Source organism: Aspergillus foveolatus, assembly GCF_047715535.1.
Source record: "Aspergillus foveolatus strain CBS 279.81 unplaced genomic scaffold BDW70scaffold_12, whole genome shotgun sequence".
Classification (NCBI taxonomy): Eukaryota; Fungi; Ascomycota; class Eurotiomycetes; order Eurotiales; family Aspergillaceae; genus Aspergillus; species Aspergillus foveolatus.
In genome coordinates this window covers 256,707-273,371 of record NW_027396076.1, presented here as the reverse complement: position 1 = coordinate 273,371, position 16,665 = coordinate 256,707, and the positions used below count along the sequence as shown (strand labels likewise).

At 50.3% G+C, this 16,665-nt stretch overlaps 5 protein-coding genes and 1 non-coding gene across 6 annotated transcripts; all 6 read left to right on the top strand.

The window, feature by feature from the left end:
• Positions 1 to 3,802: 3,802 nt before the first annotated feature.
• Positions 3,803 to 4,831, top strand: BDW70DRAFT_16193 (uncharacterized protein). Its single transcript, XM_073741057.1, has one exon. It carries the CDS (start codon positions 4,024 to 4,026, stop codon positions 4,663 to 4,665), a length of 642 nt encoding a protein of 213 aa, XP_073598020.1. The 5' UTR covers positions 3,803 to 4,023; the 3' UTR covers positions 4,666 to 4,831.
• A 2,422-nt stretch (positions 4,832 to 7,253) lies between these two features.
• BDW70DRAFT_158057 (major facilitator superfamily domain-containing protein) lies at positions 7,254 to 8,841 on the top strand (the record flags this gene model as incomplete). Its single annotated transcript, XM_073740463.1, has 3 exons — positions 7,254 to 7,735; positions 7,799 to 8,197; positions 8,259 to 8,841. 3 exons carry the CDS (start codon positions 7,254 to 7,256, stop codon positions 8,839 to 8,841), a joined length of 1,464 nt encoding a protein of 487 aa, XP_073598019.1.
• Positions 8,842 to 11,246: 2,405 nt separating this feature from the next.
• BDW70DRAFT_166244 (uncharacterized protein) lies at positions 11,247 to 12,731 on the top strand (the record flags this gene model as incomplete). The annotated part of the gene is made up of 2 exons (XM_073741940.1): positions 11,247 to 12,014; positions 12,119 to 12,731. 2 exons carry the CDS (start codon positions 11,247 to 11,249, stop codon positions 12,602 to 12,604), a joined length of 1,254 nt encoding a protein of 417 aa, XP_073598018.1. The 3' UTR covers positions 12,605 to 12,731.
• Positions 12,732 to 13,254: 523 nt separating this feature from the next.
• On the top strand, positions 13,255 to 15,303 carry BDW70DRAFT_166242 (glycoside hydrolase family 28 protein). The gene is made up of 2 exons (XM_073741939.1): positions 13,255 to 14,174; positions 14,237 to 15,303. The coding sequence occupies exons 1-2, from the start codon at positions 13,956 to 13,958 to the stop codon at positions 15,110 to 15,112; spliced, it is 1,095 nt and encodes a 364-aa protein (XP_073598017.1). The 5' UTR covers positions 13,255 to 13,955; the 3' UTR covers positions 15,113 to 15,303.
• A 30-nt stretch (positions 15,304 to 15,333) lies between these two features.
• On the top strand, positions 15,334 to 15,974 carry BDW70DRAFT_132172 (uncharacterized protein). The gene has a single exon (XM_073736116.1). The coding sequence runs from the start codon at positions 15,461 to 15,463 to the stop codon at positions 15,890 to 15,892; it is 432 nt and encodes a 143-aa protein (XP_073598016.1). The 5' UTR covers positions 15,334 to 15,460; the 3' UTR covers positions 15,893 to 15,974.
• Positions 15,975 to 16,213: 239 nt separating this feature from the next.
• Positions 16,214 to 16,314, top strand: BDW70DRAFT_t67. Its single transcript has one exon. It is a non-coding gene; the product is annotated as a tRNA-Ser (tRNA).
• Positions 16,315 to 16,665: the final 351 nt, after the last annotated feature.

Sequence of the window (16,665 nt, the reverse complement as noted above, 5' to 3'; positions counted from 1 at the left end):
ACGCTCCTTGACACATTATAGGCCCCCGCGGTCACAGATTGAGAACTACTTCTGCCAAGTATTAGTGACAAAGGACATTAATCTTCGACTGCAGTTGACCAACGTAGTTTATAGTACAAATTCCGTGACTTCGCACAATGCAAACCGAGCATTTCTATATAGGCAACGTGGCTGCCAGATGTCAAAGAAGCTGCTGAAGCTGCTGATCTAACCAACGAAGTCAGGTGTCGTTTATTACCAAGAAAGAATACAGAACCTTTTCCTCTTCTGGATGCTGCTGGCCATAGCGTATATGATAACTTGCATCTGAAGGTGCAAGTCCATCCGACTCGTCGCTGAGCTCGAGCATTCGCAGGCATCCGCATCTGCTGTTTGTTGTGGCTTGAATATGCGTTGATACATAGTTAGCCCAGCGATTCATTTGGTCATGTAATACTGACGGCCTCGAAGCCAATTTGCCTAACGACGGGAACGGAATGTGTGGCAATAAAAGCTGCGGCTGGATCGAGATCTGCAGATGCGCCACTGTGGCGAGTCGGGCCATGCCGGTACCCTGCTCAACTTCCAGCGCTCCAAATTCACAGTTCCACCATAGATACGCGGTTAAAATTCAAGCTTTCTCGTAGCACGGATCAAGGGGCAAGTGGGCCATTCATTACCATAGAGAAAGACTGTACAGTCTTACGAGCCCACAGCTCAATTGGGAAAATGGCATCGTACTATCTCGATCTAGAAATAAATCAGGATAGAGCTGGACCTTGTCAGCTAATAGGATAACGGAGCCATTGTAGAGGAAATACGATGTAGTATAAGCGATAAGCGAAAACTTCAGCTAAAGGATCTCGGCCCTTGAAGAGAAATAAGCTGTCTATGGCGTCAGGAAGAACATGTCAGGACCACAGCAGGTTTGCGCGGGCTAACCATTCGTTTCCTAGTTTTGTGTCGTCAAGGTCAATAATCCATACTACGAGGAGCCCCTTGGCTGTGTGGAGTTCATATGTGCATCTTTCTGATAGATTCTAGTACTCGGGAGGGTGTGACGCTACCGAGAGGGAAAAAACGCTGTTCTCAGAGAAAAGGTATGGGCTGCATCACATTCCATCGTGTTGGTCAACAAATACCATCAGCAACACAAGTCCAAGCAGTGAATAGCAACCGGGATGAGAAATGGCATACCAGATTATGGGTAGGCCATTCTTACTCAAGGAAAACGATTAAAATGCAAAGCCAACGCTTGTATTACACGGGAACACTCCCACTGCAAAGCCTCGCAAGGGGTGAGCCCCTATTCAAGTGCTCTCACCCTGTTAGCCTGCAGCCTTGAATACCAAAGGCCAACAGAGAGTGAAGGGGAGGGGCGTAGTTGAAGTCATGCGGACCGGTTGGGGCTGTAGAATATACGGAATAGAGGCCACTAAGGAGCTTCGTCGGAAACAGCAGGGTGTACTATATCGACCCTCACCGAGCCGTTCAACACCCCGCCGCGCTGCAGAGTTTAAAAGCCACGCATCGAAGGGTACGAAATGACTCCTTTATTGCGAAGCGGGACAGGTACTATCCCAATGGGATCATTATGGACAGTCCAAAGCTTCCTGCTAGATGCCCTTAGTACCTTTTCTTTCATGCGTCCAACATGAGGAGTACTCCGTATATCTTATGAAGGTAATGGAAGGGTTGAATGTGTGCCTGGGTGGAGCTGTTTGGAAACCCCATACGAAGTCACGGTGGCAAAACGAGAAAAACACATCAAATCTCCCAACTGTAGGTCTTTGGTGACTGAAGCTGTAACTCAATCGAGCGATGGGTATAACCTGGCAGTTATATCATCAGGGGCTGATCAGGGGCTGATCAGGAGCTGAGCCTAATGAAGCGGCCTTCTCTACAAGTGTCTGTGTGAGATGGTGCAGAGGGTGACACGGAATAATTCATAGGAGCTCATTACTGTATCATACCTGTCACAACCCAACACCGATACCCGCTTCGGCAGATGATCAGAGCGGGTTTGGCCGGGTTAGGCCGGGACCAGTCAATGAAAGCAATTACAGCCACTGCACTTCATCGTCGATATCAGATTCTAGATGTATCATATATGCGACCCCTGTTGTTGGACTAAGCATATAAGGAGTCACGTTAAGGACGCTGCTCTGTCGATTTTCGAATATTCTATTGCTCCTAGAATCGCAACGCATTGGGCAAACACATGGCTCATTGGTGCCTGATATAGGATAGAGAGGGGGCACAGAGGCGCCCGCTAACAGCACGCCATAGCTCGTCAAGACGTTCTCGAACAAGGACGCCTCTCCCAGACTTAGCATTCCAACGGCAATTCCAAAGGCAGTGAAAGACTTTCGATGCTATCTACCTGAAGCTCCGCATTTTGATTTGAAGCAAAGAATTTCAGGAGTCCGGATGGTTCGCTTCCGATCGCTGGATGTATATTTTGCCAGCATTCACCCTACATCACCATTTGCAATGCACAACATTTGATTCATATCAAAAGTCAAGGCGCCTACGGCATGACAAGACCACTCGTACTTCGTATAGCAATCCCAAGTTTCTGCTAGCTCGGTTCCTTGGGTCGAAACCAGGGCTGACCCCTAACCAGGATCGGCAGCCTCGATCGAGCGTCTCGAATTTCAAGGAACTGAATCCTTCAGCTTGTCGAGAATGCTATTGAAGTCGACCTGCCTAAGTCGTTTAGGCCAGCGCCGTCGCCGAGGAAGGCCGGTGGCAGGGCGCTTAGAGGAACGACAGATCGGTTTTCAGAGGTCGGGATGCGCTGCCAACCTGCAAGGCATCTCGTTTCATCTCGATTTCAATCGCGATCGCCCTATCGCCGCTCGCCGCTTCCAGATCCACAGCTGAACAGGAGGACACGCGACGACTCGGTGACCCTGGCTTTCTCTGGTTGCCGACCCGCTTAGTCGCTGACAGTCCACATCGCGCTGAGGCTCGTTATTGCGGACTGTCTTTGATCATGGTAGTAATTGCCTGAGTTTAAGTTGTTGAGACCACTGGGTATGGTCAACGGAGACAATGTCTATGGTTACGGATGTATACTCCGTACTGCTCTGCATATTACTGTAGTGGACACCCTGCAGTGAAAACGCCAGGCTACTTGAATTACTGAATCCAAGGGGAAAAAAAGTAAAACTAAAAATAAAAAGGAACAAGACGCGCTCAAACCAATGAACAACCGCCAAACGAGCCAGAAGAGTAATTATACCGACAACCAGCACTTATTGGGTACCGAAACCTAAACCTGATGCTTTTTGTTATTTTTTTTGTTATTTTTCTTTTAATTATGGTCTCTATCTGACCGTTGATTGTGTTCCTCTTTGCTTCTCTCTCGACTCTTCCCCTTTGCCTCCTCCCACTGTCCTTCATATCTCCGAGTACGTCTCATGCGCCCCGTTTCATATCCTCAGATGGGCCCCTCATATCACAGAGTCTGTATACATCGTCCACTTCTTCTCTCACCTCTCTTCTTTTTCTCATCATCTTCATCTTCTCTTTGTCATGACCGGTGTTTGTCATCTTTATAGATGGCATCACCTAGCAGATGTCTATGAACGAGTCTCACCCCGTTAGAGGACTAGGTTCCGCAATCCGAAATCTGTTCCGCTCCTCCTCTCCCCCTCCCCCGCGACGTCGCGTCTCGCATCTATTACGTCGAAGCCGGACGGTGCTGAGCAAGTATGTTTTTACGTTTTCTTTTATATATCCTGTCATCTTTTGTCTGCTTTTAATCCTTATCCAATTTCCTGTTTGGCACCCAATGCGTTGACTTGTGTTTCAGAGTCAATGCTGCGCCGCATTTTGCCCGATTCCTTCTACCCACCTACGTCTCGCTGCCTCGTCTCGTACCGGTTTTGACCCGTTGGCTGAGAGGTCCCTGAGGAAATGAGAGTGGATTTGGGAAAGTAGTGCTGAAACAATGTGTTATGAAACAGGCACTCGAAAAAGCAGGCAGCCCGTGCACCCGGGCCACCAAGCGCCTCTCCCGATCCAGATACGACGGCGATGTTAGGACTCTCCGAACTCCCACAAAACGCCAATGGCGAAAATTTTGATATTCTCGAATGGTATCCGCACTATCAGAACTGCCAGCGTTATTTCCTAGACCATGCCCAACACAGCAGTCCTGTTCAAGCAGTTTCTGCCTACGTGAACATACTACTTCCATTTCAACGACAACCCCATCCAGTGTTCAATGCCACTGCGAGGTCTCCTTCGAGTACGGACGCCGAGTTGACTCCGGGATCTCCGTCGACGTCGAATACACCACCCCCAGTTTCTCTATTACCGTATATCCGTCGCCTCGTGGCAACAGGAATGGATTACCCGGGAATGCTCCATGGGTTCTTCGGTGATGACTGGCAATCCGGGATAGGCCCGTTACACGAAAAGGAGCGCTGTAACTATCTTCTCGCGGCAAGGAGCGGAGGATGGGCTGTGGTGAAAAGCGAATACGACATTTCTCCGCACGAGACGATTCCCTTTCTCCGGCCTCTCCAAGGTCCCCTGGAAGAAGAGGTTGTGACGGCCTACAGAAGTTGGAGTGAGTGGCTTCTCTTGAGAGACTGGGAAATTGGACCTCGAGCGCCAGACGGTTTACAAGATTCATCCTCTCAATCCTCACCACCGCCTAGCGCACAGGAATGATATGATTATGGGTGGAAAACACCTTTTTTGTGATCGACCTCCTTGGCGTTAAGCCTTTGATATGCATTTGCGGGAGCAATACTACGGTGTTCAATGACCTCATCCAATAGCGACTGGTTCAGGAAAGACAACGATCCGTCTCTTTTCGGCAACTTCGCTGTGAACGGCTCATCAAGCAAAGCCAGAGTTACGACAATCCCCTGAAAAGGTCAAAGTATGCCGTACTCGTAGATCTTACCTTCGGACTCCTGCGGACCCCTGACTCTCCGGGCGCATTGAGTGGCTGTGTGGTAGCAAGCGGGCCAATAGTCGCCCATCAATTGACTTCCACCATGCCGACGGAATTATTCATGACGATATTGTGGACTGGCATCGGGGAGTACGGAAAAAAATTCCTTCCACGCTCCAAGGCGATGAAACTGGTCGGAAGAATCGAAACAAACCTCGAATCGGTACTAGTACTCCGTAGTACTAGACGGATCTTGACGACCCCACTAGTTTGTCTTCCCGACTTTTCTGCGCTTTTCCAGATGGAGAACCGCCGTGTCGGCGTCTTTTGGGTTCGGAGATTTAACTGAATTTAGTTTCCAACTTGGCTACCAGTACCAGACCAAGGACAAGTCCTGGGATCGCCTTTCATCCACAGCACGAATCAAAGCTTGCAGAATACTCATCCCTAACTTCCTAATTTCAGGCCCACCTCTGTAATAACTCTTTCTGGAAGACATCGATCATGGCTGCAGTGGCGCTGCTGAAATACGGAACCAGCAGTCTTCACGACTTAGCTTGGCCAGTCAGCATTCCCCTGTCCAAGAAGCAAGCATATGACTAGTATAATGATATTCGTTCAGAAAACCCCTCCCGCCAATACCTTTGTATTTAGTGTATTGTACAATAACAAGCCGGCTCAACGAAGCTCAATTTCACTACTGGTATGCTGTTCCGGCCACGATTGCCCAGAAATAAGAGTGAACACGGCTATACGCACACCTGGCCTCCTTCGAAAGCTGAATTATGAAGATCTGAAATAATTGAAACGGATCGACGGGCGAGATGAGCTTTGCTCAGAATTAACCGGAGCTTCATTAGTTATCCTGGATTGTATCACAGTACCTGAACTGGGACAACCGCCTAGCCTCAAGTACAATCACGCCCTTCAGTCTCTGTTTATATGTGTTATCCTATGGGTTGCGGGATATGCCCAAAGTACTCTGCAAACTCAGGATCAAAAAAGCCTCTGTGTCTGATTCAGCTACGTATCGATGCCTTGGCTCTCCCAGCCATGGTAGTCAATAGTCACTGTCGATCGGCCATGTGAGCAGTGCTGAAAATTCAGGCATCAGACTCATTAAGTATTCAAGGAAGAGCTCTAATCTCCGTTGTCAGCTTGCCACATTCAGTAGAGCATACATCTTCTGGCCTGCATACGAAGTCCAGCATATCCACAAATTGTTTCTCGGCACAGTAGTCACAAAGACATCGCCATCGATCTATCAAACAGTGGACTCGCTTAAATGAGGCCAGAGCCCGGGGAAGTGCTTTGAGTGCTGCTACGACACGCTGTATGAGATCAGGAAATATCTTACGAGCGGTGTATCATACCTGTACGTACCGTATTTGTACGAACGGTCGATCCCTCGATTCGGCCGGTTCCACGCTCGACTCAGCAGCTCTCATGTTCATCACAGCTTCCAAAACATTTCTAGACAGAATGCTCCATCCATCATTATTTCAGCACAAATGAACCTGACATGGTTGCTCCTGCTGCGGTCCAACTGACCTCAAGTTCAATGTCGGCAGGGTGAGTTGTCTGGGAGCTTCAGCCTCTTATAGTAATAGAAAACGAGCACCGATGCGTGACCCAGACCCTCGACAGCCTCCTCTGATTCGGGGACCCATTCTCAAGGACTTCTTCATCAGCCTCCTGGTCAGCAGGACATAAAGCTGAGGGTCAAGGCTCACTCGACTGGCTGTCGTTCAGAGCCTCGCGAGAAGATGATTATGGCCTTCTAGGTGAAGTCAGATATCCGTATTGTGAAGCTCTGTTGCCCTGCAGAAACAGCGGGAATCGCGGTCGGCTGGTCAACGAAGGCGCAGGGAAAGAAAAGCACCGCAGCTGCATCAAATGTCAGCAGCTAGGATGACCGAGATCAGGTGCGTTGCCAGGGCACACTGAAATGGCGGCGGCGCTTGCATACAGATTCAAATCCATCTCCTTCTGCCACGCCTCTTGCCACACCCTACTTCGCATAAGTTGCAAGGACCAGGCTCCTTGCGCAATCCATAACTACCACTAAAGAGCCGCCAGTCTCATACATGACCATCACTTCTTTTTGTTCTATTCAAGGGCGTGATGATAGTCCTCGAGAAGACATGATCGCATCATATCTGCTGATCGATGTTCCGGGGGTCTGCTGTGCTTGGAGAGAAGCTCTCCTTCGAGTATCCAAGGTGAAACAATTACTCGCGGTGCAGGTGGTCGCGTCCTTATTTTGCAACACGGCTGGCGTTCGGCGTTACGTGTGATACACCCACGGGGTAACCTTTCGCTAACATCCTATATTTACTGCTTGTTATCTTCGTTCGAGATGGAGCGCGAGATGCCAGATAACCGATCGCACCTTAATCATGACACACTGGCGCGTTCTCGCTGCTGTCGCGGCGATGAATTGGGGTGGTTTCTTCAGTATGACTCTTCTTGGTACCCTGCAAACGCATACTCATACCGGGTTTCTCTAGTTTATGACATTCCAGCATCACTGTCGACACCATTATCCAAGCACCTCTCGCTTTCGGACCATCAGTTCGCATACTTAGTCTCAGTTCTCTACACTGTCTACGCAACTCCCAACACCGTCCTTCCCTTTCTCACAGGCCCGGCAGTGCAGCGGTTCGGAGAGCGTGCGGTGCTCTTAACTATTACATCAAGCATAATAATCGGGCAACTGCTATTTGCTGTAGCAGTCCACACTAGACTCGAGTTAGGAATGATTGCTGGCCGCGTCTTGATAGGGATCGGAGGAGAGGTGGTAGGTGTCCTCGGATGCGAAATCATCACGCGGTGGTTCCAGTGATTGCCCTCATCCTTGGGAGACCGCCGTACGCTGCTGACAGCTTTCTGCGCTTGTTACAGAGATAAAAGCCTCTCCCTAGCGCTCGCAATTAATCTAGGCGCGGGAAGACTAGGCAGTGTCGCCAACACAGCCATTATCCCCCGATTGATCGAGCTGTACGATGTGGCATCAGCAACCTGGATTGCAACAGCGCTGTCCCTTGGTGGCATAAGTATAGGTGCCACCTATCTCGTAACTATCACGAAACGCAGATACGATTACCCTCAGGTCGGAGATGAGGATAACCCCAAATTCATCGTTCCACTATCGTTCCGCCAATACCCCTCCAGTTACTGGCTACTGGCCCTGATCTGCCTTCTGAGCTACGGCTGCCTGAACACGTTCACCAATTCCGCACAACGCTTTCTAGCCACGCGTTACTACCACGGGGATCAACGCGCAGCTGGATCAGCTTTGAGGTACGTACAGTAACGGTCTCCTGACAGAGGCTCACCCGCAAATTCACAAGCATTCTACTAGCATCCTCTTCGTTCTCTCGGGCTCCCTCGTCCCTTCGTTTGGCTTCCTGCTCGATTGCTTCTCGTCCACAAACTGCACTCGCGCCTTGATCACTAGCAACATATTCCTACTTTCCGCACATGCAATTTTCTTAACCGGTGTGAGCACCAGCCCAACCCTCCCGCTATGTCTCCTCGGCACGGCCGACGCCCTGTTCAGCGTCTCCTTCTGGGCCAGCGTCGTGCGATGCCTTCTCCCCCTGTCTCTTCCCACCGAAACGCATCCCCACAACACGCCTCTTCTAAAGACTGAGGGCGTGCGCACAGAGCAGGTGTATGTATCAAGTACGATCTCAGACAATCCCGAGTCGGCCGGAGAAGGTTTTGCGGATGAAAGGGCAGGCGGGCCCGCCGTGTGTCACAGTGATGCAGTTCGTACACTGGGCCTAGGAATAATGTCTAGCATGCTAAATACCAGCACGGCGGTTGTTCCTGTTGCCCTGGCTGTAATGGAGAATCTAGCTGGGCTGTCGGGACTAGAGGCTGTGTTTTTGACGCTCGCGCTGGCGGGGTTTCTGGCGACTGTGAGATTAGCGTGGATCTGAAACTATGTTTGCATCCTGCTAAACGATCTTTGTCCTAACGACTCACGATGCTATAGATTTATGAAGATTTGCAGTTTGGAACCGTAATGATGAGGCATGGGTGAGCTTATGGTGTCTGGCCATCTAACCCACCATTCTGGGTAAGCTGGCAGCCTTCTAAGGGTTCTAGAGGGGCTCTGTTTGCTTTGAGGTTTTGATGAGTCTGATGCTCCAAGGTTCTTGTATAGTTTTCAATTTGCGCCTTTTCCTCCACGCAAACTTAGCAATGAAGTCTTAGATAAACTCAAGTAACCCATATTTTCCGACCCACAAGCCTTGCTACCATGATGAGCATCCAGTAGAGTCTAGGATTACCCCTCCCAGTGTTCCTTCGCTGTCGTTCCATACTCAATAAGTACTCTCGCCACACCTTTCCTCCGCCAAGCCATGACATAGTAAAGTGCATTCCTCCCATCAAGATCCAGGTGCCCGGTATCAGCGCTCTTCTCAAGCAGCAACCTTGCACCGATTTCATGCCTCTTCGCCGCAGCATATCGAAGCGCTGTTGAAGCACCATCAAGCCTACTATATCTGTTCCGTTAAATGCCGGTCCCTGCTCCAGAAGTTTGACGTTACTAAGCAAGCCAGAGGACGTAGCGTGGAAGAGGGCGTCTGGCCGTATTTGTTTAAAGTGGATGCTAGCAAACGATGCCGGGTAGGTAATTGTATGTTGACCTGTGGACTATCTCTGGTGGGGCCTCTGAAGATGTTGTCTGTACTTGACGTTCACTCTGGCTATGCCAGTGGCTACGGTGAGACTGACCATCTACCGTATGCAGTCGAGTCTAGAAACAACCCTTAAAGGTTACTTTGCACATCTGCCGCCGTTGCAGCAGCGTAACCCTGCCAGCGGTCATTCTTATGCGAATCCACGTAGTCACATACTCCCAAATAACAGAACACGAGAAGCCGTTCATGATCATTTCAGCCTCCATCTCAAGGCACATTCACCTGTCATCGGTGTCGGCTACCTTCGTATTGGCGAGCAATTGCTGCGCCTCTGACGACCGCTGAGAATCTGGGAACCTTACGATCGATGAACCTGAATCAGCTGCATAATACCAACGAATGGGGGAGGTTAAGGACAAATGTAAGCCGGGAGTAATACTGAGTTCGACAGACTCCAAGATCATTTGTCCAGACACTGGGGCAGGGCAAAAGTAGGTGTGCATAGTGGAAGAGAACTGAGTTTGGCTGCGATAGAAGAGAATCAATGCTCGTCTCGTCAAAGGGCGAGAAATATCGAGTCAACGAGAAGTAGCCAGCAGCCGGTTAGCTCAATAGACCCGGTATACGTGGAATGTATCAGCTCCTATGGCGTTGAGCCCGTATGTGCTTTCCTTATCTGCAGTGCGCACGAATCATCGAACTCATTCGCAGTACCTTATTCTTGCTCTGCCCTTCGGGCTAGCGTTTACCTGTGCGAAGTTCAAAGTTAAGCTACACCCTCATGATTCTGGATGTGTTGTACTATTGTCCGAGTAGTTTGCGGGCTTCCAATATGCTTATAATGGCGTATGAACCCGTTTGACTTCACCATTCGTCTAATGTCATATAGCAAAGATCTCTCATTTTGGCCAGCATAAAGATAGAAGTCACCTTCAAAGCGTTTTACAGCGAAAACCCATGTTGCGAGAGTATCAGGTAAAGGGGGGGAAGCCCTTAATGACTCCAGCGCCTTTCTATTTCCAACGACAAGCCGAGCAATTGCATGACCTCTTTTCCAGAAGAGGGCAGCGAAATAGAACCACTTTTCTACAGTTAGAGCCATATTTGCTCTATCATCTCATGAGGGCCGTTGATATTGGCGTTGCGGTGCGTTTCTGTGTCTCCCGAGTTCGATTTTTCCACTATTCGGCTTCAACCAACCCTTTCTCTGAACCTGAAGCAGTTAAGTCGTGCGAGCAATTAGGACGGCTACCGGCACTAGTCTGGGACGTCTTTTGATGTCCGGATCGAATGATCTGTTAGGTCTTTTGCTCAGTGTGCAGTTTGCATAACGAACCACAACTGGTTGAGAACCCATGGGATATGACCAGATATATGGCCAGAGAAAAGGATGCGCGCCGAGGCATCACTATCGGACCATGAAAGCACGTTTTACTAACTACCCACGCACTGTATTCCATACTGTATCTCCAACAGACCTCCTCCAGAGCCCCTAAGGGGTCGAGTGGACACGGACCACTACGTACCCCCTGTGCCCCGTACGTTGCAGCATTCAGATTAGGGCTGGCTGCGGTGTAACTGACAACTCAGGTCCAGCCTAAGTCTCCCCTCTTCACACCGCTGTTCGTCCTCGATATATTCTCCTTACATCCCTCTTTTGCTCCTCTAGCTATGCGCAAGCTTCCAGTGCAGCCGTTATGCAGGAAACGATCCTTATAACCGGTGCGACCAGCTCCCTCGCAACACGCATTGTCCACCTCGTCCTTACCAAGTACTCTTCCTCACCCCAAGGCCCAAGTCTGGACGAGAAGGGCCATGAATATACACTGCTATTAACGTCCCAGAACCCATCCAAGATTAAACTCAAACTCCCTAAACTTACGTCGAACACAAACATCAGCATCAGAACAAGGAAACTTGATCTGTCAAACCTTTCATCAGTGCATGAATTCACTACAGCAATCAGCACAGACGTCCAATCCGGCAAGATCCCACGGCTAAGTAGCATCATTTGTAATGCCTCCTACTGGAACTTACGCGGCGACGGAGAATTAACAGACGACGGACACGAGAGGACATTCCAGGTCAACTACATCGCGCACACAGCCCTCGTCCTCCGTCTCTTGGGATCCTTTAATCCCGGGTCAGGAGGGAATATTGTGCTTCTCACCTGTGATGCACACCGACACTGGCCCCTGAGAAGCGTGCTTGGTCGAGCAAGTGGCCTGGAAAAGTATCCCCCTGGAATCCCGGCAGATCTAAACGAGTTGGTTGAGGTTGAATCCCAGTCACACTCTCAGTCTGAGCCTCAGTCTCCAGAGCAGATTCTGGAAGAGCTCCAGGAGAAACCGAAGATCAGGAAGAATGAAAAGGTGGAGTATATGCCCCGCGGAATCCAGCGGTACGCGAACTCGAAGATCGCTCTGACTATGTGGATATATGCATTGAATCGGCGCTTAGAGGCCGTACGTCTACTCTTTCCTATTCCCCCCTTCAACCTTCTGTCACTTCTACCTGACTAAGAGTGTGGTACTGTGCATATGCGTTTGCATATACTGAAGTGGTGCAGGATCTTGCCCTCAACACCATCACCGCCATTGCAGTCAACCCAGGAACACTCCTCAACTCACGAGCTCTGCGGGCAAACACCCCGTTCCGTCTAAAAGTTCTCTCCCTGTTCCTGATGACTACAGTCCGCCCATCTCTCTCGCTACTTTGCCGACTACCGTTCGTGGGGAGGAAGTTCAAGGCGAAGAAGACGATGCGCAGCTGCGCTGAGGCGGCTAGTGGTGTTGTAGATTTTGCACTCGGCATCAAACCGGATTCCAAAAACGCTGGCTCTGGAGATATGAACACGGGTGCAGATGAGGATGGAGATGTGGAGGGAGATAGCGATGGTGACGGCGGGTACTACACCCTCTCCCTTCCCACCAGAGACGTTGGTCTGCCAGATACGCACTGTTTGGATGAGGAGAGGCAGGAGGCCCTCTGGAGAAAAACGCTCCAATGGACGGGCATTTCGAATGGGAATACAGCGATTCAAGTTGAGATCTGAGTCATGTTTGCTGTCTACGGAGTTGTATGGTCCCTTTGAGCAACGGTTTCGGACAAAATGCATTTCGAGAAGAGAGCTTCATTGAGTCTTTGCATGAATATTGCTTGGTACATTGGGTGATAACATTGGAAAGAAAGAAGAGATTGTCTCCCTTCGCAAAGAGACGCCTGCGAACGCGTTTCGACGGCGGAGGGTGTCAGACTCCCTATCGAGACGGCCAGGCCAGTCTGCCTGCAAAATGAGGTCCCAGGATCTGGGTTAATGAAATAAATCAACTGCTGCGGCCGACGAACAACAAGTCAGTCAGGGGCGTACTGCGTACTCTGGACGAGACCAGGAGCTGGCAGGCACTGCACCTCTGCAAAGGCCTCCCCGGCTCCCCTGGGGCCCTTTTGCCTGTCTAGAATCCGTGGGTAGAGTGGCAGACTACACAACACGGCTAATAGTCTCAATTTATTGAGAGATTAGCCGTTTTTACGGGTATCGAACAGTATGCTGTTGATATGCAGTGGACCCTGACTCGCCCCGCCATCCGCGAATTCCGCAGACAGTGCAGGCAGCAGCTTTTTTCTGCCCTATCCCTTAAAAAACAATCGAACACAGGCTGCGGTGTTTCAAACTCACTGCTCTTGAGGTGAATCATGACTGGCAATCACTTGACAGATTGATCCGTGCAGAATATATGGTAGAATTCCGAGAGAGAACACAGCCCTAACCCTTGAGCCAAGTCGGTTCTACTGTCGGAGCCCTCCCTAGCCCAGCCTGCCGGCGACCTGGAGAGCTAACGAGCCCTACTTTTTGTACAGTAAGACATGGCGTTTCTGTAGATTGCTTAAGATTACGGGTCTACAAGTGTGCCATCAGCATGGCATGGCCAAATCCACTCTGCAATCTACATGACACAGGTCGAAGAACCCAATCCGCGGATTCAGGGCCAGGGTAGATTACGACGGCCTCAATTGGCTGGAACTCTTCAGGCAGAGCGAGTTCAAGAAAAGCTTCAATGTCTCGGCATCGCCCCAATGCAGAATAATTGCCGGCGAAGCTTTGCTCAACAGTGGAGATACCCTCTACTAAGTGGGGGGATAAGAGGGGACCGGTGTTTGAGATAGGGTTTCCCAGCTTCAATCTCAGCCCTAGCCCAGTCATCGGACTCATTGCCGGTGCCCTGAGTTTGGTTTCGCTCCTGACTGTCAAATGGCTATCGACCCGACTGATGGGTATAAGAACGCTGCGAGTCTCCCGTGCTTCTGTGCCATCCAAGCATCGTCCTTTTTTATCTCTGCATCTTTCCGGGTTCTGTTGATCAAGTCCTGTCGCTCTTTAGCACTCTTCATCCGCTCCTTTTAGAATGCATTTCCTTCAAAACTCCCTTATTGCTGCGGCAATGGGCGCTGCGCTGGTCGCCGCCGCCCCTGCTGCTGATCTTGATGCTCGAAGCTCGTGCACCTTCACCTCTGCCTCTGCGGCCAAGTCTGGCGCATCCAAGTGCTCCACTGTCACCCTCAAGGGCATCCAAGTCCCTGCCGGTGAGACCCTTGACCTGACCGGTCTCAAGTCGGGTACTACTGTACGTAGTTCCCCTTCCCCCTCGCTGCCTCATTGATCTCGGGCTTTCTAACGGAGGGGCAGGTTATCTTTGAAGGCGAGACAACTTTTGGCTACAAGGAATGGAAAGGGCCTCTGATCTCCATGTCCGGTGACAACATCACGGTTAAGCAAGCCTCCGGCGCGAAGATCAACTGCGACGGGGCCCGCTGGTGGGACACCAAGGGCAGCAACGGCGGCAAGACCAAGCCCAAGTTCTTCAGCGCGCATAAGCTGAACAACTCCAAGATTCAGGGGCTGAAGATCTACAACACCCCTGTCCAGGGATTCAGTATCCAGTCCGACCACCTGACCATTTCGGACGTGACCATCGACAACTCCGCCGGCACCAGCAAGGGCCACAACACCGATGCCTTTGACATCGGCTCCTCAACGTACATTACCATCGACGGTGCAACCGTCTACAACCAGGATGACTGTATCGCCATTAACTCCGGCGAGCACATCACCTTCACCAACGGATACTGTTCCGGCGGCCATGGCTTATCCATTGGCTCCGTCGGCGGCCGCAGCGACAACACCGTCAAGAGCGTCACCATCTCCAACAGCAAGGTTGTCGACTCGCAGAACGGCGTCCGTATCAAGACCGTCTACAAGGCTACTGGCTCCGTCACCGATGTTACCTTCCAAGACATCGAACTCTCTGGAATCACCAAGTACGGCCTCATCGTTGAGCAGGACTATGAGAATGGTAGCCCAACCGGTACCCCTACCAACGGCGTCGAGGTTGAAGATATCACCTTCAAGAAGATTACCGGCTCTGTGGATAGCAGTGCCACCCGTGTCAACATCCTCTGCGGATCTGGGAGCTGCAAGGACTGGACTTGGTCTGGGGTTGATATTACCGGCGGAAAGAAGAGCTCTAAGTGCAAGAACGTTCCGTCTGGTGCTTCTTGCTAGGGTCTTCAGCCTGGGGTTGGACTGGAGGCAGTTGCTGACAGCCCTAAAGTGGACGAGGTGGAGGCGGTGCGTTAGCCCTGCCGGCCTCTACCATTGCGAGGCTCATTGTCAATTCTGGCCGCTTCTATTTCGCAATACACAAGTATTTAGAATTCTGTATAATAGCCCTCAAGGAAAATAATCGAATGCTGTTCAGATGAGGCTGTAATGCTGCTAATTTATCTTGGCCCGTGCTCTGGAAATAACCTATCTCGCCGATTGAGACTTCATCAACTCTGTCCCGTCAACCCACTTCCACTGCATGACAGGGTCAGTGCTGCTTTGCTGTGCAGTGGCGATGCAGTATATATGAAGTTATCGATGCTAAACCCCGTTCTGGCTCGATTCATAATCGGTACTGTTTCTCAGGTACGGCCTGGGCCCTGCGAAGGTCAGCCCACCTTCAATAGTTGCACCAACTGCTCAGATATATGCAGGGTAGAAAGGATACTTAGGTCACATAAGCCTTGGTCCCAAGTAAGTCTGCTTTCCCAATACATGTCTGTCTTGCTGTCTCTGGTTATGAGCAGTGCGCGAAGGCGGCTACCACTGCGCAGGAGACGTGCAACTTTGTTGTGCACGCCGCACACGGTAAGCCTAGGCTGGAGTAAGAGCTTGCCATTCTATCGTTCTCGCCCCATCGGCCTGTTACCGGCAAACGTGAAAGACCCAGTGCGTTGGCTTCCTAGGTGGACAGTTTTAGCTGGCGCGCTCGGTTGGTTGCCCATTAGGAGAGCATAAGGACAGAAACATATTAATATTCAATGCTACCGAATGTTCGGGTAATCTTTGCCTCCCGTGCCCGCTCTAGCGTCACCTGGACCCTAATAAACTCAAATGTATCTTGATCAAGTTTAAACAGTAGAATCAAATGCAATATCAAAAATAAGGCCTTGAATATCAGGATATATTTCTTGACTGCGTATTTGAGACACCGTGAAGTCATGTGACTCTGGCAAAATATTGTTGGCATTGGACAAGGCACAGCATCACGTTCCAGTTTCGGAAGAACTTAGGCGCTTCCCATATATAGTTAGAATTTTCGTGCATAAATATGAATCCGGCACTTTGGCGGAGTGGTTAACGCGATGCCCTGCTATAGTATCTATGATACAAGCGAGGCATTTCCCTCGGGAGCGTGAGTTCGAATCTCACAGGTGTCGTTTTTTTGCGCAGTCTAATCCCAACCACGGAGCTTAATCGTTCTGCGGGCATAGACCTGCCCGCAAGTTTGTTTATTCACCCGCAGACCCGTATACTGTAAGGAACTGGGGCCATGCGGTTTACTTTTGGGCCTGCTTTTACACCGATCACGTGAAAACCACAAACGTCCATGGTCGATCCAACCGGTGGAATGCTATAAGCTGAAAATTGTTGATAGGAGAAAATGACGAACATAATCGTAAAATTGAGAGTTTCACACTATATATAATATGTTTCTCTTCTATGACAATGGTGTTAGACTAACTGCACGAATTCCTCATCTGTAGAAAGACTACGTATAAATCATGCGG